General features: G+C 42.5%; 1 protein-coding gene across 1 annotated transcript in view; it reads right to left on the bottom strand.

The window, feature by feature from the left end:
* The window catches only part of APOLTP (apolipoprotein lipid transfer particle homolog), a 1,141,779-nt gene that overhangs the window by 271,751 nt on the left and 844,877 nt on the right, over positions 1 to 25,151 (bottom strand). The window contains exons 54-55 of the mRNA XM_086941409.1: positions 10,426 to 10,566; positions 5,588 to 5,701 (exon numbers count right to left, since the gene is read on the bottom strand). Coding sequence (XP_086797535.1) covers positions 5,588 to 5,701; positions 10,426 to 10,566 — 255 coding nt within the window. The remainder of the gene's footprint in view (positions 1 to 5,587; positions 5,702 to 10,425; positions 10,567 to 25,151) is intronic.

Here is a 25,151-nt window from a genome sequence, read left to right as displayed (position 1 = left end):
CAATTCATCATTCCTACGCCTGGTTTTTACAGGCACAGGTATTTTGATGCATCTCAAGCTCAGCAGCCATCTTCAAAAAGATACGCCACTTTTGCAAAATGTCATAAATACCACTACATCAGTTTACAGGGAATTTTCGGTGGGAACGCCTACCTTGCATATATTTAAACTAACTTGACGCAGCCTATCCCGTTGAAGGTAAAAACCAACGAAGGCTGCTGAAAAGTGGTGCATCTGACTAGATGCATCACCTTGTAAATATGAAGCAAAGAAAGCACCTCAACTGCATTGTAAAAAATGATACAGGGGCAGCACAAGCTCCTTGTAAGTATGCCCCTAGATTCACTCTAGCCCAACCAAATAGGAGTCATCCATGCACAATGAGTTTTTGGATTTGCAAGCCTCCTTTTCTTTTAAATCATGCAATAGAACAAATACTTTTTAGACGCAAACTAAGGAAATTGACTTTGCAGGGCCAAGGTTACATTAAGGCAATAATAGGCAGCCGTACTGGCACTGTCAGCAGGGAGCACCACATCTCCATTAGAAACATCAAAGTAGTTTCTGCTAGAAGTGGGTGGTGGCAAAATAAATGTTCAAGCCCGGGACCTGACCTTCATTAGCTGGTAGCCAGTTCTGGCTCTTCTATAAGGTAAGATAGGACTGACACCTTAGGTGCCACAGTTCAAATTACGCGATACAAAAGGGGGTGGGAGTGGTTGTAAAAAAGGGAGTGGTGATGGACGGGGCATCTGGACCAATCAAACAGTCACACCTAGTCAACATATCTGGGTTTAATCCATCACCGTTCTTTAGCCCACTCTGCCACCCCAGTTCAGACATTGCCATATGCAAATCAGTCTGACCCTGTGCCTCATGGGAACAGTCCAGTCCGAACTGCCAAGCCATGCCTTCCCTGGACTAGAAACAAGCTTCCTAGGAACGGTTTCTGGCATATGGCAGGGTGTGCTCAGACGTGAGTTCCTTGCTCACTTTGCCACTGGATTCAAGCAAGCCTGGCTGAAGACGGCTGTAATGACAGAAACCGGTCCTAGGAAGCTTGTTCCCGGTCCAGGGAAGGCATGGCTTGGCAGTTCGGGCTGGAACAGTTTGCCGTGTTTGGCAATATACAGACATTTAGCTGAGGGATATCAACCCCATACCAGCTGCTGTGGCAAAATTAGACCTGCACTAGACAGTAGACAAGGTTCCTTGTAGAACGTGAATGATTGCCCGTGTTGACGTTTTGTGTTGCATTGTAGCCATGAATGACCCTTGGCTTTGTAATGGTTTAGAGGACACCCATGTATATTCTTATATCGGAATAAGTGAGGCATAGTACAGGCTTAGGCTGTTGAACATATCTACTGGCATAATACTAATTGATTCCCCACTGTCAATGATTCGAGTTATGGGGTGAATTTTCACCTTCAGCATAATTCTGGGACAGTGTCTGAGTGAGGTATTGTGTTTAGTTTGGTGAGCTTTTTCTAGGTGTTCCTCACTGACAGCTAACCTCACATGTGCATATTGTCCTTTGATTGACATCATCAGCAAGCACCCATCCTCTAGCCTGGTACTTGATAGTGGGGTTAAAGAACTGGTACATGACAAACTTGACGATGATTGACTTGATTGATCTCTACCTGGCGTAGTTGATGATGCTTTTTGATCTTGTGAGCATGTGAGCACGACAAGATTGCTTTCGGTTTACTCTAGCATCCATCTTTTCTTTTCGTCTTGACACACTTGACTTTTATCTGGCACAAAACAGTTATGAATTGAGTCTCTTTCCCTCAACATGTACAAATTTGTCCTAGGGCTGGACACTTGGCCTCATGGGGAAAAGAAAATCCACATCAGAAGCTTACGTGCGCCCGCTCTGTGCTTATGCCTACTTCTCCCAATCAATGCTGACTGGTGTGCTGTTCCAGCTTCGATGTCAGTACAGTTTGTTAAAATCAAATAAAAATAGAATACTTGGAGGACACAATCATTCTTCTCTCCCACAACGTCTGTCTCAACCTGACATCATAAGTATATTCTCATCGCTTTTTCGTGGCATGAATATGAGTACTGATTCACATCAACAAAGACATTCGTCCTGTTGTCTAGCTGCACTGCAGAGTCACTTTTCTTTCGCAAGAAGCAGTGGAAAAAGAACTGGCAACACTTCTAAATTATGAAATAATTGAACGCTCCACAGGGCCCACACTATGGGTCTCACCCATAGTAGTATTAGGAAAGAAAGACAGTGGAAGAACGGTGTGCATTTGTGTCGACATGCGCCAGCCAAACATGGTGTGGTCTAGGAAGTATGATGTAATAATCAGAGTGTGAATGAATATCAGAGAATAAAGACATGCTCAACTGCAGCACCTGTGTGGGGCATAATCTATATTGCATGCTCCAGGGCTGGGTAAGATGCTACAGCATCCACCCTTTGTTTTCTTCCTCACAGCACCTCTCTCTCCAATATGCTGAGCCCCTTATCCAAAGATGACACTGCATTTGCATTTGGTAAAGAGTGCTACTTTTACTGATTTACTCTATTGCCTACATTCTCCATTCATATTTTACACATCATCTACTGTAAATTCCTGAGAAAAGAAAACAATTTTCTCTAGTCTCACAGTCTGCTCCTTAGCTTTTGGACCACAATATTTATGCTTTACTTCTTCACCATTTTAATTATCTGTATTATATTGATGAGAGGCAGAGACATGGAAAGAGAAAACATCTTTGGCAGTAACTTTGAGGACCCTCAGTTTCAATGAGAAACTCATGCATTGTTTTTTCACCCAAGTGTGACTTCCTTTTATGTCTAAGCCATGTAATTAAATCTCTATGCGTAAAGCTTCCTGGGAGAACAGTGATTCAAGTTGCATTAAAGTGCTATTATTTTTACACATGGACACTCTGTACTGCATTTTTTTCAACCAGCTGTGAAGCTGATTATTAGCATATCAGAGGGATAGCTTGATGAGTTTGTCACCTGTAACAACGTGATGATCGACAGATTTTGATTATGCCCAGGTGAAATTTCTATTATGTGGCATAATCTGGATTAATTGAGTGAATTGCGTGTTATACTTGTTATGTAAACATCCTGAAATTATGCCATTACGCCACTTAGCACGAGCACATGAACAATGCAAACAACTAGAACACGAGCCTCTGTTGTTCACAACACTTTTGTTTCTTTGTGATATTTTTCAAAGCAAATTAAATCCTCTCGTCCAAAGTGGACTAATTTTGTGTTACAATACAGCACCATATGTTTGTTTTCGCATTTAGTATAATTTCATATAATTTTCATGGAATTTCGCCACAATATGTCAAAGAAAATTGTGCAAATTTTGCACACTCCCAGTCACAAGTTTGAATCTTTAAAGCCCCAACTCAGTAACCCTCCTCAAGGTATTACATTCCAATTTATAATAATCTCGGATATTTACAATACCTGAAACATTAATTATAAAGGAAAGTTGTCTTACTATCTATGGGCTCTTCTACGCTGCATTATTTTAGTAGCAATGATGCTAATTGTTAACATCAGAGGGATGGCTCAATGAGTTAAATTCTCGTCACCTGTAACAAAGTGGATAACTGCAGTCTATGCGTTCAAATCTCTGCTGTTCTGGCTCTGTCATCCTCCCTAAGCTTAGTAACAGACATCCCTGTACCCCCAGCGAGACCAATTGGCTTTTCAAAATGCTTGTCTCTATTATATTAGAAAACCTTCCATTCATTCTTGTATATGTATTTATTTATTTAGGCAATTTGTAGAGTGAGCAAATACCCTTGGGTGTCTCGGCGCTGTGGACTATTTAGAGGTCGTACCAGTGGCAGGAGCTTATTGATTAAAGAGCCACGTCTTTATCAGTTTCTTTGAAGGCCAGAAGATGTTGACATGTTTTGATGTGCATTGAAAGAGTGTTCCATAGTTTAGCAGTAACGACGACGAGTCTTCTGTCATCCCAGGAGAATTTTTTGTGTGAGGGACCTTCAGAAGGTTGGCGTTAGTGAGCACAAGGGACTGTTGGAAGTGTAGACACAAAACGCCTTCTTCAGGAATTAAGGTCCTGTATTGTGGATGGCCTTGAAGGCGATGCATATTGGGCTTTGAATTTGATGCAGCTTATTATGGGTAGCCAATGGAGTTTTCGGACTACCGATGAGATTGATTGATATTTGGGGGTGCTTGTTATTATTTTGGCCGCTGAGTTTTGCACCATCTGTAATTTGTTGGTGACCTTTTTCTGGGCGTTGAGAAACAGGTCATGGCAGTAGTCAATTTTTGACATTACTAGGGTGCTGATTAGGGCTTTTCTGGCAATGGGTGGTAGAAATGGTAGAAGTTTTTATATCATTCTGAGAGTGTGGAAAGATGAGGACTCTTGTTTGGAAAAGGCCGTCCCTCTTCTAAGATAACTTAATTTTTGCCCTCTTTTTGTTTCCAATCCATCAGTATCCTTTAATGAATTTCAAGGAAACACTGAAATGGTTCTTTAAATAATTATTCTAAAACTACTTGAGTGCATCTTTTGCAGGTTTGCTATAAAACTCTTTTTGATGCCACCTTACTCCCATAGACACTCACTTTTGTTGTTCACCTTAATCATTGACCTTTTTCCTCAAGTGTCACATAGAACCAGAAAGCATTTCATAGGAAGAGAGACCATAAGCTACCTTGTACTAAGACACTATATGGAGAAACCGATGCACTAGCTACGGCCTCATTCTGACTCTTCCATTTATCCTCCAGGTAGCTCCATGCCTTAAGAGTTACAGATAGCAAGCTAACAGCAACTTAGGAGGGGGCAGTAGAATGGGACATTAGGGTACACTTGGAAATAAGGAATTATTGGGGACAAAATGTGTATTTCTAGGTCTGATTTCCAAGAATTTTGGCTGCTTCCATCAAACGAAATCACCCAAAATCACCCAAAACAGATTAATGTTATTCCTGTAGATCTCTTTCAGATGAGGCTGGTAATTGCTGTTAATGAGCAAATCAACATTACCAGGGCACTAGTAATGAGGCAATAGAGTGTACAGTGTTTCATGGTAGGGTGATGTAAAACCTCTAGAGGGAATGAGGGCCATATCTGCAAGTACAATCTGTTTATGATTAATTTTTATTCAAAAGATAAAAACTACTCCCTGCCGGCTGCCACCCTCTCATTTGCTACATTCCTGTTTCAGGCTCATTAATAGTTAATGTGGATAGAAGAAAATCATAAATAGAGGAAAGGACTCTGTGGGAGGTGTAGGAAAGATAGCAGAAGAACTCCCCAAAACCTACCAACTGGAAAGATGCAGATGTAGATGTCTTGTCAAAATCAACATGAACAATGCTTTAGTTTACTTTACAAAGCTGTGTTTGAATTCTTTATTGCACGTAAGTCATTAAAGTGCATTTTCACCTCATCTGATAAATTTAAAACTAAACACAACTTTTAAATATTGTTTAATTTCTCTTTCAATGTCTCTTGTTGCAGTTATATGGACCAGAACGAATACTCATGGTAAATAACAACATCATGTCTAAATATAGAAAAAGCATTAAGCTCTAAACTCATACCTGACCTGACAAAAACGTCAAACAGGCATCCCAGGAGGTTGTGGTATTCTTAGACTTGTCATCCAACGTGAATTTGAAGTCAATAGGCAGACCACTGTCCCAGGCCACTTGTGTCTAAAGCAAAGAGAAGGGCAATTGTGCAGTCATTAATCAACTGTGAGAAGAGATTTTTAAAGAGATCAGGTACATCCCCTGTTAGTTTGTTGCACTGTTGGATTTATGTTCATGACATTCTCAACTAGACACAAACTATACAGCTACGAGATCCTTTTCATGAATCTCAGAGGTACATTTGACAGCCCTGGATGATCCAGTTCCTACTATCTATCCGCACATTCACCATCACAGTGTTAAAAAGTTACTCAGCTTTCTCCCAAAAACCTTAAATAGACATCATTTACCAGACTAAATACAACGCTTAGTTTGTGGCAGTGGAAGCATGTGGTGGGCTCTGCCATTAATTTTTAGGGATGGGGACTTATTTTTATTAGCGTTTTACCAATAGCAAGAGGAAGAAAGAAGAAAAGGGAGAAGGAAGGAAAAATATAGGAAAAAAGTGACAAAGGAAGAAGGATTATGCAATTGATGCATAGATAGTATGCGTAGGGTAGCAGAAGAAACAGGCATGAATGGGAACTGCAATAAGAACCTGACACACCTGTCTAACAGATACTTAGATCAGCAGGCACAAAGGATAGACCGAGTGAACTCTAGCGCTCAGACAAATCAGCAACTCCCCCCCCCGTGCCTTGAGACCCTCACAGGTGTGTAGATGCTCTATGTATACCCTTGATTGATTGATTGATTGATTAAACTATACCCATAGATCATAACAAACTCAGTGAAATTTAAAAAAAGCAAAATTATAATACAAATACCAGAAAAACGATCTGAAGTACAAATCCTAGGCCCAATGAGTAAAGATTTTCAACATCCCTGTTGAGCAACCAAACTCCAGTTCTATCAAGTAAAATTCATAACACCTAGGTACCAAATAGGAACTTCAGAAAAATTCAGCTATAAAGAGCAAAAGAAGATTTATCCACAGAATCCTAAGGTTGCCCAATAAAACTCATACAATTCTGACCCATCCAGTTCTAAGTCCCAAACCCTAAAAATACAGTAGTGGCCCACCAATCCTGAACCATACAAACTGAACATGAATGTAGGAAAATGCCTCTTTTTGCATGATCATCACCATTTTTTGTGGACCGATGTGGCTGGTTTTTTGACTGTGTGCATTGGGAATGTACTAACCAGTCCCAATGAATGCGCTATGATCCTTAAAACATGTTGAAATTGGATATACTCCCAATTGATGTGTTTAACTCACCTATACATGCCTAGTATATGGTACCATGTTATCCAGTGCCTGTAAGTTAAATGTTACTAGTGGGCTTCAGCACCCATTATGCAACCATCTACAGTGACAGTGTAAAAAAGACTGCAGCCTACTATTGGAGCCCGGCTGTGGCAATTTTAAACTGCAAATTTAACCTGTCAAAATGAACCTTTTTGACAGTCTTAAACCTACCTTTTAAATATTAATAAGCCAGCCATGTGTAGGCCTTAAAAGCCCTACGACAGGGTATATGGTAGGACAATTTAGAATGCGATGTTACATATGTCCTTACAGTGAAAAAGACCCAAAAGCTATTTTCACTGTAGCAAGGCTGGCTGTTCAATTGGAAACCACTGAGTTGCATTATTAAATGACATAATGAGAATCTTGGTTAGGAAAGAGCTAGAAATGTAATACAAATACTATTTTATTATTTATTCAAAATCCAATTTAATGGCAAAGTTGAATTTTGTATTATCTATTAAGAGAAAGATAATGTTATTAATGTACCCTTACCCTGCCTACGGCCTTAGATGGCCCCTTTGCATGAGGTCCAACTGTCACCTGGCAACAGAATAGCCCCCTTGCTGAGGTGTGAAAACTGCTTCCAGAGCATAACAAAGACCCTGTGTGTGGCAGGTGTTTCTGTTCCCCTGGCATGATGGCCATGTGGGAACACCTACAGAAATACCTACCCTGTCACAGGCAAATACAGGCTGACACCTTCTTTGTCCACCCAGTAATACAGGCCCCTTACCAGTGGCAGAGGATGCGCCCCCAGAACTGGTTTGTAGTGACCACAGAGGAGGAGTTGTTCATTTTCCTGGCCACACTTGCGTGCAAAAGCTCTCCACATTGAGTGAAGGATTCTGTCATGTTGGATTTAGGTAGAGAGGTACTGTGCGAGACTGTTTACTGTAAGACAAATAGGAACTGTTGCAAAAGTGGGTACAGCGACCCCTGGGACCTTTTCCCTATTTGTCCAGGAAGAGCCAGGAAATTCACCCACCCACAAAATAGTGCCAGTCATAAATGTTGCACTCGTAGGTACCTTCTTCAGAACACCACTGGAACTGTGGAAGACAGAAGAAGGACTACATCTGGTGTTGAGACCTGTGCGGAGACCTAAAGGGCTGGACCTGTTGCCACTTGTACCCAAGACAAAGAAGTAGACTCCAAAGGTCTGTAGGCTGACCTCCTGTTAAGCTACAGGGCTACCACAAGCGGCAAGAAGCCAATTTTTCTGAAGAGCCATCCTCGTTAAAATAGAGGTCTAAACCACCAATGTAATTTCGTGTGGACGATTAGTTTGGCCACGGTGGAGACTACTCTATCTCCACCATGGCCAAACTTCTCTGATAGCCCTGCGGAGTAAGGGCCATCTGAGAAATGACTACATGTCTGCTTGTCCAATTTTGATGGGTGGACATGTAAACCTATTTTAGGGCTTCTCACCGCTAGGTAAAACCTGCTGATGAGGGACAAAAAAATAATAATAATGCTTCCCCTGCCACGGGAGAAGTCTCCCATGGTGAGGGGTGCATTATTATTTCTAGTCACAAAAATGAAATCCTGTTTTGGAATTTATGCTAATGCAGTCTCGGAGCACAGAGTAAAATGCAGTGACAGGAACCACCAGGACAGCGGTTCCTTCCAATCTATACTACTATTATAAAGAGAGAACACAAACCTTTGAGCCAGGTAAACTACAAAAGTAATGCACCAATCACTACACCCAATACACCATTTGAAAGGGGAAATGTGGCAGAAGGACATAGGCTATAGATGTGTACATCATATACATTAAAAAACCAAAAACGCCAAGAGTGGTAAAGTAGTCCCTTGGGGGCGTGGTCGTCTCAAACAACAAATGTGGGCGTTTACAGGGCCGGACCTAGCGCAAATAACAAACATAGGCCAAGCGACTTCACAACACACTTACATATGCACACAGAGCGGAAATGCGCTTTCACTGAATTTAGAACGCACAATATGCAGACAGAGCGGAAATGCGCTTTCAATGAATTTCTAACAAACATTTGCAAATCCCAACACATACAGCGGAAATGCGCTTTCAATGAATTTAAATTCACACATTCAGCGCGGTAACACCAATATACAAAAACAGCAGAGGTGCGCGCTATAAGAAATATAGACACATTCGTTGCAGTTACCCAGACAACATTGACACCTTCGCATTAAAAACCGAGCGGGCCTTCCATCGACGAGGAGTGTCAAATGACGCCACACAGGGGGCAGGATTAATCGCATACTACACCAATCACAACGCACTAAAGAAACACACACGACTTCGGCTTACCAAAAAGAAAGTCTTTAACCATTGGCCATTGACCAACGATGTCACAGGGGGTAAATACGAACAAAAAAAGCCGACATCTCTTAACGGAGAAACGCAACCGACTGCACATTTACGAGACTTTCCTCACATCTTGCGGACAAGATAAAATGCTTACAATAAGACATACGAATAACGTAAATAACACAACTGCCCATAATCACTCGAGCACTGCCAGGACTTCACCACACAATTGACAAAACGAAAGGGAAACTTCTTTGAAGGGATACAAAAACGAACACACGGAAAGAGCCTTTGAAAGAAAAAAAACAGTAAACAGGTGACACAATACTTTCCTCACATCTTGCGAACGACATAAAACGCAGAAAACAATACATACGAATTAAAAAAATAACACAAGTGGGATATCAGTTGAACAGGGCCAGGACTTGCACAGACAACTCTTCTGCGGGGCGGGCGGGGGCCCTGAAGCAGCCTTTTGCTCCCGGACAACGTCGGGATGGGCTGCTAGTACTATTATAAATGGCGTTCATTATAAATTAAACTGGTGTTCCCTCTGCCATGGGATCGAGTAATTTACACTCTCCCTCTTGTGGAACAGTAGGCCGTCCACCTATATGTAAATCCGGGCCTAGGTCCGAACGCAGCAATCTTCACCGTTTGAAGGCACCAAAAGCATCTGGGCCAGTGAAGGACCTTCCTTGAACTCACATTTTGAATTTGTCCCGCTCTGAGCTTTCCCTAAAAAAGTCAACATCTTCACTGGGACCTCATCCAATAGTTATCCAGCCTCATGGAGCTCTCCTCTGCCACAGCCTGCTGCTTAGCCCTGTTGAGGATTTTTGGCTTACCTTTCAGGGACTAAGGGTCTTATTACCAGTTTGGTGGCCTCTAGACAGCCGAACCAGTTATTGCTGTCGGACCTCCGTGACCTCGGATGTCCCACTGCAGTATTATGAGTGCAGTGATCAAACAATTTTATTAAGCAGGTGAAAGTGAATTCCCTAAAGTTTGCACATCCCTAACTGTTGCATCATAATCTGTTTTGCAGTGAAGTTCTTCAGTTTTGCGTGCATCTCAAGAGTTCATGTTGAGAAAATGCTATTTTAACATACATGTGATAACCATACATCCAGAACATGTTTGGAATTATGTAGGAGAGGAATTGTTATACTTTACCTGCTGACTATACTTGTTTCCTCTCTTCTCCGACAGGGAACTGACCTCCAGCTGCTTCAGACCGATGTTGAATGGGTGAGTCAAACTAGCTCTGCAGTCCAACCGTTCCTTTCCAATCTTCAGGGATGATGAGATGCCCACCTTGGCAAACAAATTTGAAACAGAATTACAAATGTTTCACTCATCATGTATGATTATCATATTAAAATGCTGACATGCATACATGATTTTTCAGGAGCAATCTTTTCGGATATTGTTTGCGCTAACAAAAGCAGCAATAGTATATTTCCTTTTTTAAAACACATTCACCAATTGTGCTTATAAATCAATCAATGTATATGTTGTGTAACCTAAGCATTCTATTTAATTAGCTTCTTTAGGTCACATAACATATAAAACGACTGATGTATAAATCATGTTTCAGAAAGGTGTGGGCGCGGAGAACTTTAGCACCAATAAAAACCTGTTTAGCACCAGCAAACGTTAGGGATCTTCCTACATTTACCTTCCATTGATCCTACTAATGGATGGATGTTAAAAATTACCCAAGCAATATATATGAAACATTTCTACCTAACTTTCAATCTCAAAAAGCATAATTTAACATTTCATTATTATAATTGTTTTTTTTATATATCAGTGAGAACACCAATTGTTCACCCCTCAGTGGTTCTGTCCCTTTTTCATAATGTTTAATGATTTGACATTGCTTTTAACCCCAATGCATCTTTGGTACCTTCCACATTTTATTGTTCTTATACTGCAGGTTTCCTTTCCTCTATTTTTTTTTAAACAAACTTTATTAGTTTTTACAGGCATTACATGGGAGCATTAGGGCATCACAATGTTGAGCAATATCATCAGCGTTAGCCAGTTCAGAATGCAATTAACACCACAAGTGTCCCGTACTACAATGATAGGAGGCTGTATCCTAGTGGCTCAATAGTGACGCACATTGCTATTCCCTTGCGGGTATGCAGCTCCAGGTAATAAACTCCTTGCCACAACTACCCCCGCCAATAGCCCCGTCCCTCCCCCACCACAGGCGTGTCACGTACCTTCAGGACTTTAGTCTATAGTTACGCAGGTCTCTAATGAGTATGCAGGCATGATCAGGATAACACCATTGGGGATCCCAAGCCTACCAGGCTGCAGGGCGTCTTTCCTGGTGTCCACCACCGGACCCCAATCCGCCCACCACTGTTCACAACTTAGCCTCCTACCCCTACCTCTGGGGAGGCTCCCACCTCATCTTAATCCTCATCATTCCTGGGAGATTTAAGTTCTGCAACTAGCCTTTCCCATGCTCTTGCCACCTCTAGCACCCTCTCATTTCTTATTCTTGTAGCCATCTGCAGCCGAACTACGCCCTCAAGGTTTCCTTTCCTCTATTGCACCTCTTAATACCCAATGATTACTTGTTGACTTCTTCTTTAAGTCCTTCTACCTTTTATTTTACATGTTTGTGATATGATGTGCTTTCCCTGACATGAACTTCAGATTGCAGACCAGCAGCTGCACTTCACTCACCCTGAACTTTTGTTTCAAGTCTCTGTTTTTTTTGTAGTTGGACACAAAATATTTCTTTATTTTCAGCTACGGATAATACTGTTTTTCTTGTTTTTGCTTTTGTGCTGATCATATGCACATATTTTTTATGCCTTTCAGATACTTCTGCGTGAAACAGGGAACCCAAGCATTCAACATGTTAAAGTCTCACACACTGCACTTCTAAATTCAATCTCTTTTGCCACACCACCCAGCAATGGGAACAAGGGAACCACTCGCTAAAATGGTTGTATGACGTTTCAACGCATGCTTTTACAAGCAAGCCATTATGACGCAACTTTTACAACACAAGTCGTTACAACGACTTGCGTTGGGGGCGCTGGATAGCGAATAGTTTAATTTACTATTCCAACTCCAGTCCCCGTGGATAGTAGGGAAGGTGTTGGATAGTAATTAAACTATTCCCTATCCTAGAGCGCCCTCCAGCGCAATTCGTTGTAATGACTTGCGTTGTAAAAGTTGCGTTGTAATGGTAGTGCGTTGTAAAAGTTGCGTTGTAAAGGATGTTTCCCCGCTAGAATATAGAAAACCTTGAACATCTGTCATGGGCAAATACATTATTCTTGTTTTTATGCTCTGGCCACAGATTACGTAGACAGAGAAATTGCGCAGACAGAGAAATTAGTCTGTAAATGATAGACCAATGAGATACTTCCACAAAAGCAATATTTTCTTTCGATTTCTATAACATATCTCCTTTTCTATGATGATGTCAAAGGCAGCTAGATACTGTCCTGTAATATATGACTCTTTGGTAAATTGCTCTTTCCCCCTCATGCATCTCTATTCTAAATCCTTCAGTTGGTCGACTTTCAGGATATTAGAGGACCTTTTGAGTGTTCACGCTAATCCCATCTATAGCCTAGCCGATGATTCTGCCAAAGACAGTGTCAGCTTAAAGCATTATATAATTTGAATGGTCATTTACTGAGTACTAAATTACTCAAATTGTGGATGCTGCCAAAGAGCCTGCTCAGAATGTGAAACTAACTTTATATCAATTTATCATTAAAATGTTGTTCTTTCTATCCAAATATTTGTTTTTATATTATTTTATCATATGCTATGTGCTTTATATATTTTTTAAATATTGGTGTTGAAAGCTATTTTTACAATGATTGTAATTATTATTTTTAAGATTCTACTGATTAAAATATATTTTCTTTGACTGAATGGGTGGGTTAAAGCAAGCCAATAAGGGCATGGCAGCACATCAGTGCTGGTTAATTCCGCATCTCTGGCACATATCCTATTTTATGAAGAAATATCCAGGTGTTTACACAATGATTAATTGCACTTCTAATAAAAAGCTCACATTATTTATTTGCTTTTTCTTCTTTGGAACAGTGGATTCTGTGTTTGCAAGGGCATAGTCACTCAGTTTATATTTAAAGTGGAGCTGGAGAAAAAGACCTTGGCTTTGATGGATCACCAGTAAGTTTGAAATACACCATCTTTGTTTTATTTGTTAATGCAATGTAATATGGATTAGTAGTAATCAACAATTGGCATGTCAGGATTATCAAAATAAATGGTTAGTGTGAACCAATTATGCCTCATAGTGGGGGAATCCATAGCATTTTTGATTTCTCTCTGATAGAGGCTACCTTACTTCACATGGACACCCACAGAGTCATTCCATAATTAGCCTATGATTGACATGCTGCATATTGCACATTTTGCCAATGAACGCTTGTAGTTAAATCAGGCCGTTATTACGGATCGGGTCAGACGAGAGTCTAACTGACATCGTAGCAGGAATGGGACAGCCCGTCAAGGAGTCGGAGGTCCCACCAACTGAATTACAATGTGACTGCCAGCACGGTGATCGGACACATGCTGATTGCTATTGCGGCTTGTGCTGCTGGCCAGAAAAGGGTTGCAGTACAAGCCGCAATAGTAAAGGGTATGTTTACAAACATCTATGCTCTTTGTGCCAGGCTCCATGTGGTGCCTTGCACAAGGTGCATGGATGTTTGGGGGGGCACAACATGTGCCCTCTGGCCTCATTGAGTAGACCCACTGGTGACGGGGGCCCTGCTAGGGGCCCTCCAAAGTCATTTTCCGACAGCCTGTCATTGTGGTCCTACCGTCATGTAAAGGCTGTGGGAAACTGACATTGTAATCTCTACAGCGGTGTGTCCACAGGCAGCGCCCCATTGTAGAGATTAAAAATCCAACCACCGCTACGATGGGCTCTTTGAGACTGTCAGAGGTGGTGGTCTTTCTCCCCGCCTGAAGCTCTCCAACAACCAGCATCGTAATCTGGCAGTCAGACCACAGCCCCAGATGTAGAACGGACCGCCCCAACAACTTGTCCATTCGACATCGTAATTGGGCCTTTTTTATGTTATTTTATTTAGTGTAGCACATGCTAGACTTTAAGGGGACTTTACATGCAACACAGAGACAGAGACAAATAGGAGGTTCCTTGTGGAGAAAACCCAAGAATTAGAATAGTGACACATCAAAGATAATCTTCACTTATGAAACAGAAGGATTGGATAATCAGGCAGAAGATGCAGATTAGGAATAGAGGTAAACCATAGAAGATTAAGAATATGTAGATAATGGATGGTGACATTTGCAAAATTAGGGTTTTGCCAAAAAAGGCAGAGACTGATTGGAAGCAGTGAGGCTTGTTTGTGAAAATTCAATTTAGAGAGTTTCAAATGAAGGTGACTGATACTTTGAAGAATTAGGAAAGATCTTGCCTTGAGTTTTTGGTGTTTTGCATAATAGGATATTGTTGTTCTGAAAACTTTTGGAGTCACCAGATTTTATCAAAATGTTATGTTGGTACAAGAGCATGTATGCTTGTATTTCTGTTCTGCATTTTGCTCTATTTTAAAATATACTGCAGTATAGAACTTTAAAGCAAGTATTATGCTATTATAATGTCTGCTTCTAATAATCAGTCTGGATGCAAGAAATGAAAATATAGTGCACGCTGCCGAATTTTGGCAGTTCACTTACAACCCTGGGCGGAAAAACATTGCTGGAGATTACCACATTACTGTATTACAGTTTTGAAATCTGATGATAGGATATTGACTTTTTTCCATAAAAGATGGAACTAGAAAATTGCTGATCTCACTCATTTTTTGACATATCCAGTAAGCATCCATCCTTATGGATCCAAATATATGGCTTGTGAAAAGCTGTTGGAGTGAATGGAAATGGAAGTTGGGAGTTGGTGAGGTTTGATAAATCTGTAGAAAGAATGACTATTTACTACTGGCTAACTTCAATGTCAGACTTTGGAATTTAGTTGTTTGTAGTTTGGTTTCTTGAAAAAGCTTCAAACAATGAAGATTCAACTACAGTAAACTTGATGGATATCTTTGACAGCTGAGACCATTTTGTTAAGTTATGAAATGTATTCTTTATCAGGACACCCATGGTTCCGATCTGAAGTTTACCAGCTTGGGAGGAGAGAAGTAACCCAAGAAGTACCCCAATACGATGCATGTAAATATACGGAGACATAATTTTCAATCTTCCACATTTGTTTTCTAATCAATAGGAATACAGAACAACAGCAGAAAAAATTGCCAAATATATTCATGCATTCTTTCCACGCATGGATAAATCTCCTATGTTTAGTTGTTTTAAAGATCACTGAGATATAAGTTAGGAAAAGAAGACCCAAGATTTATTCTCCTGGTATGCAAATGTTATCTAGAACTGTCAATGTTTCGGTTTTGGTGTTACAGTCGAGACAGAAGCCTCATTGATAGACAGATAGGATCATGCCAACTGATATGTGTTTGGGTTATACTATACTTTTGGTGGACTGCAATAAGTAACTGTTTAATATTTATTGGCCTAAGCTATATTTCTTTAGCAGGGGAAAAACTTGACCATTTCTTACTGCATCAGGAAAATAACAAAGGGGATTAAGTTATTTTACTTTTAACATCAATACTGAGGATTAAGTAAGGTTTTGAGTTGGTTTTTGGAAAGCATAACAAAAGTGAATTGGGGATTCATTTTGAGCAATCGTTGGCCCAATATTTGTTGGTATTAGTAAGCATTCCTGCAAGAAGTGATTCATGGAGAATGTTCAACAAGATAAGTTTGTATATTTTTGTCAGTGAAACAACTGGAAAGTTCCATACAATTCCCTTTGAAAGGGGAGAACTGATAATTTGAGCATCTTGTGGGGGGGGATGGGCAATTCAGTTTTAAAAATGATTCTGAGATAGATTGTTACATTGTGTTTTTAATTTTATGGGCAAAAGCATTTTTCTTGCAAGACTAAACTGATCTTATAGAGGCAAAGAGGTTTATATTGACTATCTCCAGTCTTTATTTACATTATTTGATGGAATAAGGAAGAAGGAATTCCTGGTTAGTATAAGGGTCTCAAACAAGTGAAGGGTTTGTTTTGGTTACCGATTGCTGTGATATTGTTAGATAATCAAACAATGACCATGGTTTTGTTGTAGGATGAGATTAAATGATGGCACAACCAGTTAACATTTATGGAGGATTTTTCAGGTTAGTGAGGAATAACATGAAGTGGCCTGGAGGTCAAATATTGTTCTGAGAGTTGGTAAAGCACATTATACTTGGAAAAGTAATGAAATGGTGAATGGCTTTAGTATGTAGATTCATCCCAACATGTTCCCCCAAAACATGAGAGGAAAAATGATAGAGCTAAGCCAAGCTTGGATCAAACATGAGAGTTAAGCAGGTACCATGGATAGCGTTTATGTTTTTTTAAAAATCATTGTCACATATTCCATATTGAGCCAACAGATTACAGTTTGAAATAAGGAAATTCGACATGTGTACATTTCCTTACATTTCTTTGTTGATTTATCTCGTTACTGTGGTTATTGTTGTGTTGGTCGATTTAGTTATTGTATATACAGGAGGAAAATATCTGCAATATGTATACACTTGAAATATTTTGTATTACTATCTCCATGTATTCTTGTAATTCACTGACGACAGCATCTGCCAACACATATTTTTTGTGCCCCTTTTTCACACAGTACATCTATGGCTTTCTATTGCTTAGTTTATTGCAAAACATCAACCAGTTTCTCCTGAATGGACTCATTATCCGGCATGAATCGTCTATGCTTGCCTGAATCAGCCGCTCCATCGTACTGGGAGGTAAAATAGCAATCCCACAAGTCCTCACCGGGTGAAAGGAGGAAAGATGAGCATCTGCAGTCATCGGGAGTTCACCACCATACGAGGATAGCAAATTCAGGAGGTTTTTCCTCCGAGACAGAGGAGAAACATAGCACCCTACCCTGATTCAAGCACAAAGAAGGGAGAAATAAAATGGGGACTCAAAACCGTAACCGCTAGCACTGGCAAGAGGAAGACACACGATGAGAGGTGAGCGGAGAGGTGAGCGGAACGGTGTGTAGGCTGCGGAGCACCACAATAGCCCATGCCTCAGAGCCACAACTAAGCAAGAGCTCAAATAGCGAAACGTGGCAGCCGAGCAAATGCGCAAGAGAGAGCCAAGACACAGGGGCAGGCAAAAGCTCGACCCAGAACAGTGCGCAGGAGCAACCGAACGAGTGAAAGAGACAGCAGCTGGCGGAAGTTAAAGAGGCACTACAAAAGAGAAAACGCTCACAGGGTGAGAAAAAAACAGAACAGCACAGGAGCGGGAGGAGGGGAGCACTCAGAACAAAGAGACGAAACCGAAACCAGAAAACGCTCAAACAGCAGCCGCCATCTTGGGTGGAAAAAAGGAAAATCAATAGATACGCAGTGAACACAGATGAGGGAAACAGTGTGCAGAGGAGGCAATAAGTATGCACCGCAGGAGATTAAGACTACAGAGAGACGCCCACTCCTGACTGTGACCGGAACACACATAATACTGCAGCGCACTGCACCAGGTCAAATAAAATCAGAGAATACAGTGAAAACAAGCAGCCATACCTGACTAACGAGGTTCAGCGCACGCACCGCAGGAGATTAAGGCTACAGAGAGGCGCCCCACTCCCGACCGCGATTGGAAACGCACGCGATTCTGCAGCAGGTAACCAAGTAGCTGACCCTGAGGGTCAGCAAGAACAGCGGGGACAGCGCGGTGAAGGGGAAGTCCGAAGGCACACAGAGAGGATGGAGAAACAAGCAGCTGAACCTGACTAACGAGGCTCAGCGCATGCACAGCAGGGAGCGCTGGGCCGGCCTGAGAGCGAGTCCATCAAAGCTCCAGGGTAGGAAAGACCCCAACACCCCCCCTTTCTCTCCCCCTATCCAAACTGCAAGGAAATGAAACTCTATAAGGGCAAAAGGGGCCACCCACAGATACAGTTGTAAGCACAGAAGCCACATAACAGGGCGCATATAGCGTGGTGCTGTGGGGCACTCGAGACATAACCGGTCCCCAGGGAAAAGAAGCATAGAGAACGCAAGACTCTCGCAAGGAGGTACTCAAACAACACACAAGGGAGAAAACGAACGACCACTTCCTAATAAGCAGGCACAATAAGCAGAAACTAGCAGTGCACCAGAGTGGCACACCCAACCCCAACTGACCCACCAATGGGAGGGGGTGCGCCAGCACAGGTATCCCAGCACCACACCAAACAAGGGATAAACCACACAGAGCGCAAAATCCTCCACCCCGCGAGAGAACGCACCCGGCAGGGCTAAAGGAGAAGCCCAAACAGAGCCAACGGCCACAACAAGGGCTTACACAAGAACACAAAGTGCAGCCTGGTATCCAAAGAAGAGGGGGAAGATTTGAACTCCACCAGACGAAGAGAGGTCTATCAGACATGGCGAGGAGCAAAGGAAAAATCCAACAGCAGCCAAAAAAGAATTGGGGGATACACTAATAGACTCTCCTATCAAGCAAAAACCTGATATGAACAGCACCCTGGAGATGATTCTAAAAAAGATAGGCGAGGTTCACGACCTAGCCAAAACCACAAGATAGATTACTGATTCAATCCAACTGGAACTAGCAGCAGTAAGGGCGGACATGCACACGGCAAACAACAGATCGCCAGTGGCTGAACAGAGAATAAGTAACATCAAGGACGCGGACCAACAAATAAACAAAGAGCTAAAGGCCCTATCTAAGACCACAGCAGCACTCCGGACGCAGACGGCGGAGTTGGAAGACCGAAACAGAAGGGGAAACATAAGAATCTTAGGAGTGCCGGAGGGTGAAGAGGATAAAGCAGGCTCCTGCCTGGCCTTCAACGAGGAAATGACGCAAAAAATCACAAAGCTCAAATTTGAAGACCCCTTCCAGTTGGATAGAGCCTATAGAGTCCCAGCCTTCAAAGCAGCGACAAGGATGGGGCTTGCCCAATAATATGCAAGCCGCTAAGAACACAACACACAGAAGCCATCTATAGTTTTGCAAGGAAAAACCAAAATATTGCGTGGAATGTGCAGAGGATAATCCTCACACAAGACTACTCCAAGCCCACAGTAGACATCAGAAAGGGCTTTCTGGCCCTGCAAGACAAGATGAGGAAGAAAAACATCCTGTTTTCATTTACTGGCCCTACAAGATTCTGGATAAATGACAAAGGAAGAACACATTTCTTTGAAGACCCGAGAGAGCTCAGCAGATACCTTGAGGGCCCTACACATCAAGAGATGGAAACATCCCAAGCAGGAAGCAGCAAGAGAAGTGCCTCACCTTAGCTAATAGTGGAGTCTACGGGAAACAGAACCTCGATGAGTAAGAAGGAACGCTTTGGATAAAAACCTGATCTACCTCAGACACTGGATAAAACCGACCTTAAAGCACCAAAGCAAGCTAGTAAGGCTTGGGAAATCAACCACCTCTACCTCAAGAACGAACTCACTATGGCTTAAAATATCTTCTGCCTCAAGGCGCTGCAGAACATGAACAAATTAATTTTGGACTAAAAGAACCTCTACCTCAAGACTATACAGGCCACAGCAGACACATACCACAACAAGCCAACACAAAACTCCGGAACCAATCGCCCCAGATGCAAGAAGCAGCGACTTCCTATAGCCCAGATGAAGACTTTTAAGACCAATTAGCAGAAGTTGTCCCACGAAAGATACCAAAGAGTAGACAGAGCGCAGGGAGGGCCTGGGTTGAGCCCGGCGCAGCTGCAACGAGCACACCCAGTGGAAAACAGGTTGGTCTTTCCACAAAAATCAGCAGAGAAGACGACCAGAACGAAAGTTAAGCGAAATTACATGCTGCAACAACCAAGACGGACTATATATCCTTTTATATGTAAACTGTTGGGAGGCATGAGGGAGGGTAGGAACAAGAGGGGACCAACGAAGACTCTTGCCTTATATATACAAATGGTCAACAAAAACGCACATAGACTTCTCCAAGACTGTAGAGGGACTCTCGTGAGATGAGTGAAACAGAAGTACAGTAACTAACAACTCCCTGAGGACGGATCGGCGATCCTGTCGTCGCACGTTCAGCATACAAGATTTTGTAGTAAGGGGGGCAGGAAGGGCGGGTGGGAAGGGGGGGAGGGGTCGTCTGTCTTGTCTTTCTTTCCATAATCTATCCACTGTCTTCTATACTATCTACACACTTCTATCTATACATTTCTATACAAGAAGCAACACTAGGGCCAGAACAAGTTTGAGGAACAGCAGAACCAGCCCGGGTGACTACAGGTATCAGTCACCTTACCCATTACAGGAATGGTACCCGAGCGGGAGGGGGACGCGCATACTGAACGTAAGTGAGGGAAGCGAAATGGGGCTACCAGCGCTCACATACCATAGCCGATGACACAAACCAACAAGCTTACCCTGGCGGCTAACCTAAAGTTAGTCTCCCTCAATGTAAGGGCCTCAACCACCCAGTCAGGAGGAAAAAGATACTCTATTACCTGGCTAAGAGCAAGGGAGATGTGATCCTGCTGCAGGAGACCTATCTATCTCTGGAAGATTCCAAACTAGTGAAAGCCATCTGGATAGCCCAGGTAGTTTGCTCACCGGCAGTAGGGAAGAAGCGCAGGGTTATTACCCTGATAACTAGGACCTCCAAGTTAACAATAGAAGCACACCACCATGACAAAGCAGGGAGAGTCCTGATAACACACCTGATAAGCGGGGAGTAGAACATTCATGTTGCCAACATATACAGCCCTAATACAGATGACCCCGCGTTTTGAGAGAAGGTCTCACAGAAGATAGACGACATCCCTCAGAATAACCTTACAGTGGTGGCCCGGGATTTTAACATTGCTCTTGACCACATACTAGACAGACAATCACACTGCTGCTCCCAACCCTCAAGTGCCCACAACACTTTAAAGAACATGTGCAACAGACTCAACCTCAAAGACCCATGGCGGCTCCAACACCCGGACACTAGAGATTACACCTACTCTAACCCGCACAACTCATACAGCAGGATAGACTACATACTGATCACAGGACCACACACACCTAATAGAACACACTGACATTGCACCTAGGTTACTCTCAGACCACTCGTGCATCAGTGTACAACTGAGCGGGTGCCACAACAAAGAAATCCCCCATAGATGGTAGATTAATAGTGACGTCTTGGCAGACCAGGTAAACAAAACTAAAATAGAGGAGGCCATAAAAGGTTACCTTAGGCACAACGACACACAAGACACTCACCCCAAGATTGTATGGGATGCGCTTAAAGCAACAGTCAGTGGCACAATAATAGGAATCAAACCCAAAATCAACAAAAACACTAACCAACAACTGGCCCAATTTGAGCAGGACATCAAAAGACTGGAGATTGCCCACGCCAGAGACACACAGAACACTAGCACCCTAACAGAGCTCACTAGGAAAAAATATGAGTACAACAAAATATTGAGAGAGAGGGCCGGGCTGTGGGTGAACAAATATAAGGCCATTAATCTCTGTGAGGCTAATAGAGCGGGGAAGCGCCCAGCTTCCTACCTAAAGCACAAACTAACACAATTCACCATTTCATCAATCACCGACTCACACAACAACACACACACAAGACATAAAGAAATCCTACGAATCTTCCAAGAGTTCTATCCAGAACTCTATCATAAAGATCAGGTCTTAGACCGGCAAGGACTTACAAAATACTTGAACAGATTAGACCTCCCAAAACTAACGAATGAAGGAGCTCAGAAGCTAGGACAGGAAATAAGTTCAGCCGAGATAAAGATGGCAGTCAAGTCCCTAAAGGATAACAAAGCACCAGGCCTAGACGGATACACAGCCACCATCTACAAAGCCTTTCTAACCCACCTGAAATCCACCATGAAAAAGTTGTTTAAACACTGTGCCGAGAATGGATTCGTTTCCCAATCCATGTCGGAAGCTAACATAATAGTAATCCCAAAGGAAGGCAAAGACGCACTATTGCCCAAAAACTACAGGCCCATATCTCTAATCAATGTGGACTGCAAAATACACGCAAAAATCCTGGCCACAAGACTAAACCCCATACTACCGAGACTAATAAGCAACTCAAAGGTAGGATTCCTAAAGACCCGCATGTCACACGGCAACACCAGACTCCTATGCCACATACTAGAACTCATCTCCAAAACAGAAGAGCCAGCTGTGGCTATCACATTAGATGCTGAGAAAGCTTTTGACAGGGTATCTTGGAACTTCCTGGAACAATGCATGCGGTCATTTAACCTTGGGGAAACATACACACGGAAGTTACCGGCACTGTACGGGGACCCTAGAGCACGCATTATAGTTAATGGATCAGTTTCCGATCCCTTCGCTCTACAACGCGGACCAAGACAGGGATGCCCCTTATCCCCCTCGTTATTCCTGCTGGCCTTGGAGCCCCTGATCAGAGATATCAAAGCTAATGAGGAAGTTAAGGGGATCAGCATCACATGCGGACGACATCCTCATTGTGACAGAGCAACCTACGACCTCCATTGCGGCTCTGACAGAAACCATAGAAACATACTCAATTTACTCAGGATATAAATTCAACAGGGACTAGTCAGCGTGCAAACCCCTCAACATGCTTACCACTAGGGACTCATTGGGGGGGTCCTGCCTGGCAAAGGGGATTCATCAAATAACTAGGGATACACTTTGGCAATGACCTTAAGTCCACACTAGACCAAAATGAGAAGCTACTATTAGGGAAGACAAAGAAAGACTCTTTTAGAGTCCTGGTCCCCCAAATTTATAACATGGTGGGGTAGAATAGAAACAGTCAAGATGATGATCACCCCGATGATTAACTACCTGCTGAGCATGCTCCCACTCCTACTCACTGACGGCTTCCACCGCAAGCTAGACAAGATGATTAATGCATTTCTATGGCGAGACAAAAAAGCGAGAATAAGCATAAAAAACCAAAACTAGACAAAAAATTGGGTTGGATTAAACCTAGCAGACTACAGAACCTTCCAAACTGCATTGCTAGCAAAACAAGGAGCCTACGGGATGTCACCCCCTCAGGGGTACACGCCGGTATGGCTATTAATAGAGCGAGCCATCCTAAACAACCTTAAACCACTGGTATTCCTGACAGCCAATAAACACACACACGCCTCCAGCCCAATATTCAAAAACACAAAAATGGCCCTGCTCAAAATAGGCAGGAAAATGGAGAATAGTGTAAGGTACTTGAAATGGGAATCCTTGTGGGCCAACACCAGGATTACGTACAAGGGGAAACCCCTGTCCATAGAGACATGGAAGATTAAAGGAATCTCCTACCCAGCCCAACTGGAAGAGGGAGGCAACCCGTTCACCACGCTAAAAAGAGAGACATAACTCTACAATTTCCTAAAAATCAGAACAGCACTGACAAAAGCAAACTTAGCACAACACAACCCATCAATTATACAATACATGACGAAACTCAACAGAATAGGCCACCAGGTATCACACATATACAAGCTTCTACGCCCTAGCGCCACCAAAATTAATGATAAACTAGCAGACTATTGGGCAAAACAACTTGGCACCACACTAAGCAAGCAGGAACTGAATCTCCTCTGGGCCTCCCTCTCATGACAAAATTCTGGCTGCTACACAAGACCTACTGGACCCCAGCTTGTCTAGCAGCGCTAGGCCTCAGTGAAAACGACCTGTATTGGAACTGCAACAACGGAAAGGGAGACCTAGCACACCTCATCTTCTACTGCACAAACTTAAAGTGTTCTGGGAGAAAATATTCATTTTCATTAAAAAAGCGCTGGGGTGCACACTAAAACCAGAGTTCTCTACCCTTGCCACCATGTTTATGACTGTTGGAGCTAGATTCACAATACGACAGGGACCTGTTCTGATCTCAGGAGTGAAAATGGTACTATCCAAGGGTACAACTAAGGTGACATTCAAAGGCTGGCTCAATTGGGTGACGTACCTCAGAGGCGCAGACAGTACCGCTCTGCGGCACTCACCCTGGAGACCAGCAACGAGGGGAATGTGGGTATCACTGGACGAGTACCTGGACCCCTAGGAACCCCCATGAACTCGGCTGAAGAAGGGTGCCTGCCTACAAAGCATAACCCCACAGGCCCAGAATAGGCCCATGACTAAAGTAATCTTCTTGTGTATACTATCTCCTCCCTTCTCGCTTCTATTCTCTTTCTTTTCCCTTTCAACCACTCTTATTCTCCTAGCACGAAAGGGGAAAGGGGGACATCCAAACATGTATACCAACTACCTGTAACCATGGCAAAGACAGCCAGTTTGGGCTGTAATGGTAAAGCGATGATAACTGTATGTAAAATTTAATAATATACGTTGAAATCAAAAATAACAATACTAACTGCTTGGCAACAAACTCATTATTTGCACAGCATCTAATTCTCATTTTCTACGAAGCTTTTACATCCAGGGTTTGAAGTGCACTGGACAGGAAAGTAGCTCATGGAGTCAACTGCTTATTAACTCCTGGTTTTTCGTGGGCAGAAATAACACCACATAATACTTATTTAAAAGAACAATAAGGCTCCTATCTATTTCAATGGCTAAGTTTCAGTTGAAAATCTTTGACCTCACAAGTTTGTCTAATCAAGCCAAACTCCTATCTGACTAGTGATCCAGTAGAACTGGAGGGAGGGCAGAGTATCTAATCCAATTCAGGAATAATGATTGGAATTGCTGAATACATTTGGAGTTCCCTGGAAATACAGAGATCTTGATTCTTGAACTATCTGAACTGTTACTTGAGATCTGAACCAAGTGCCTGTTATTTA

Source organism: Lissotriton vulgaris, chromosome 10 (genome assembly GCF_964263255.1).
Source record: "Lissotriton vulgaris chromosome 10, aLisVul1.2, whole genome shotgun sequence".
NCBI lineage: Eukaryota > Metazoa > Chordata > Amphibia > Caudata > Salamandridae > Lissotriton > Lissotriton vulgaris.
The sequence above is the reverse complement of the archived record's forward strand: the minus strand, read 5'-3'. Positions and strand labels throughout refer to the sequence as shown.